Here is a 2,342-nt window from a genome sequence, read left to right as displayed (position 1 = left end):
CTTCCAGCCCGTTTTCTTTTTCTTTTTTTTTCCTTGTTTGAATTTTTTTTTTTTTTTTTTTTTTTTTAAGAAGAGGAGCGGACGCAGAGGAGCGAGCGGCGCCACGGCCCCCGAGCCGGGAGGGGCTGTGACAAAGACCCACCGGGCTCTCGCTGCTGCTGTCCCGACTCCGGTCACCCCCAAACTTCCCCCTTGGCCTTTTCGTTTTGTCTTTTTCCTCTTTCTCCATCTTTTTTTTTTTTTTTTCTCTCCAGTTTTATCTACAAAAGCAGTCTGTACCAGTCAGAACAGCGGGGCCATTTTGCCCAGGGGTGAGGAGCAGGCACCAAACTGTTCACTTTGCTTTGGGCGCGTTTCCCTTTATTTTAAAGTTGATTTTTTTTTTTTCTTTTTGTTTGTTTTTTTTTTCCCCAATTTTTTTAACCGAAAAAAAAAAAATAAATAAAAGCCGACAACCCCAAGCCCTGTTTGGGAAGGGCCGGGGGGGCGGTCGGGAGGGCAGCACCCCCCGCACCGCTGCCTCCCCAGCCCCTTCCTCAGTAGGTGGCAGAAAATTTCATCCTTTTCTGCTTCTGTCTCTGATTGCAAAACCAGACCCGCACCACGTTCTTCTTTAAGTCTAACTTCTCGGCGATGGCGGCGATTTTCTCGGAGGAGGGCCGGGGCTGGACGGCGAAATAGGCCTCGAGCGAGCGCTTCTCGGGGGCGGCGATGGACGTGCGCTTGCGCTTCTTGTCCCCCCCCGTGTAGATCTCGGGTTTGGTCATTTTCTCCCTCTGCGCCCTCTCCGCCTCCTCCAGCCACGCTTCCAGGATGGGCTTGAGGGCCACCATGTTGTTGTGGGACAAGGTGAGCGACTCGAACCTGCAGATGGTGCTTTGGCTAAGGCAGCCCACCCCCGGGATCTTCAGGTTGGCCAGCGCGGAGCCCACGTCCGCCTGGGTGACCCCCAGCTTGATCCTCCGCTGCTTGAAGCGCTCGGCGAAGGACTCGAGCTCCCGCGGGTCCGTCTCCGTCTCGGGGCCGGAGATGACGGCGTGGGACGCGAGGCCGTGGGGGTGGGACATGTTCATGGGCTGGGAGTGGTGGGCCATGTGGTTGATGGCCGACATGTGGGAGTGCGGGTGCGAAGGCGTGGAGCCCACGTCGGGGCCCGGCACCCCTCCGAGCGGGAGGGCGGAGTTGAGGTGGTCCAGCAGCTCCCCGTCCAGGCCCTGCGAGGGCTGGTGGTGGTGGTGGTGGGGGTGGTGCGTGGTCAGCACGGACGGGTGGTGCAGGTGGACGGAGGACGAGGTAGGAGTGCAGGACACGCTGCTCATGGTGTGGTAGGTGGCGTCCGGCTTGAAGGGGTGGGTTTTCTGCGACACGATATCCACGGCGGCCAGAGCCTCGGCCCCCCGCAGCAGCGTCTCGTCAAAGCCCGCAAAGATGTTCCCCTGGATCTGCACGGAGGGGCGGGGGGGAGAAAAGCGGGAGCGAAAACAAACCCAGAGAGCGGGAGAGGATTAAAGAGGAGCGGCGTGACCGAGATCCCGCTCTGCCCCGGCGGCGCTGCCGGGGACAGGTAACGCGAACCGAGCGCTACCCGAGCCCCCAGATAAAAGCACGGCGGTGCCAGACACCGAGCGCTCTCCCTCCGAGCCGGGCACCCGCTCTGCCCTCCGGGGCGACCTCCCCAAAAGAGAGGCAGCGGCAGAGGCCGGAGCCGTCGGGGGTCCCGCACCCCGCGCTGCTCCAGCGCTCGCGCGGAGCGGGGCGGGACGGCCGAAGCTCCCCGAGCGGGACCAAGCTCCAGACCCCCTTCCCCCGGGAACAGCCCCCCACCCGCCGGGCCCGGCGCCCCGGAGGACGCAGGAAGGGAAGGACGGACCCCCCAAACCCAAGCGAAACCCAAATGCAAAGGGAAAGCAGAGTAAGTTGGCGAGGGTCGGCGGGCACGGAACCTCCCGAAAGCCGTGCTGGGGCTTACCTGGGGGGCGGGCAGGCAGGCTCTGCGGATGGCTTCGGAGCTGGTGTGCAGGTGCGGGTACTTGGGCTCGTGCAGGATGGGGTGCATGCTGAACGCCTGCTTGCTGTTCATGGACATCATGGTGGGAGCGGAGCGGGGCCGGCCGGGGCAGGGCAGGGCAGGGCGCTCCGGGCACCCGGCTCGGGGGCGCGGTATTGTCTGGCTCCGCCGCCCGGCATCAATGGCATTATAGCCCGGCCCCCCCGCCCCCCGCCCACCGGGAGGGGCCGGGGAGGTCCCTCCCACCGCCCGCCCCCGGGCAGTGAGCTCACCCCCCCTCAAACCGGGGCTCAGCCCCCCTCCGCCCGTGGTACTCCCCCCTCCCCAAATCAGG

General features: G+C 63.7%; 1 protein-coding gene across 1 annotated transcript; it reads right to left on the bottom strand.

Moving 5' to 3' along the window:
• Window positions 1–426: 426 nt before the first annotated feature.
• Window positions 427–2,089, bottom strand: LOC121346438 (brain-specific homeobox/POU domain protein 3). The gene is made up of 2 exons (XM_041424256.1): window positions 1,970–2,089; window positions 427–1,442 (listed from the first exon to the last, which is right to left on the bottom strand). The coding sequence occupies exons 1-2, from the start codon at window positions 2,087–2,089 to the stop codon at window positions 537–539; spliced, it is 1,026 nt and encodes a 341-aa protein (XP_041280190.1). The 3' UTR covers window positions 427–536.
• Window positions 2,090–2,342: the final 253 nt, after the last annotated feature.

Source organism: Onychostruthus taczanowskii, unplaced genomic scaffold (assembly GCF_017590055.1).
Source record: "Onychostruthus taczanowskii isolate IOZ18803 unplaced genomic scaffold, ASM1759005v1 scaffold81, whole genome shotgun sequence".
NCBI classification, from domain to species: Eukaryota; Metazoa; Chordata; class Aves; order Passeriformes; family Passeridae; genus Onychostruthus; species Onychostruthus taczanowskii.
Note: the sequence above shows the minus strand (reverse complement) of the source record. Positions and strands in the feature narration are given on the sequence as shown.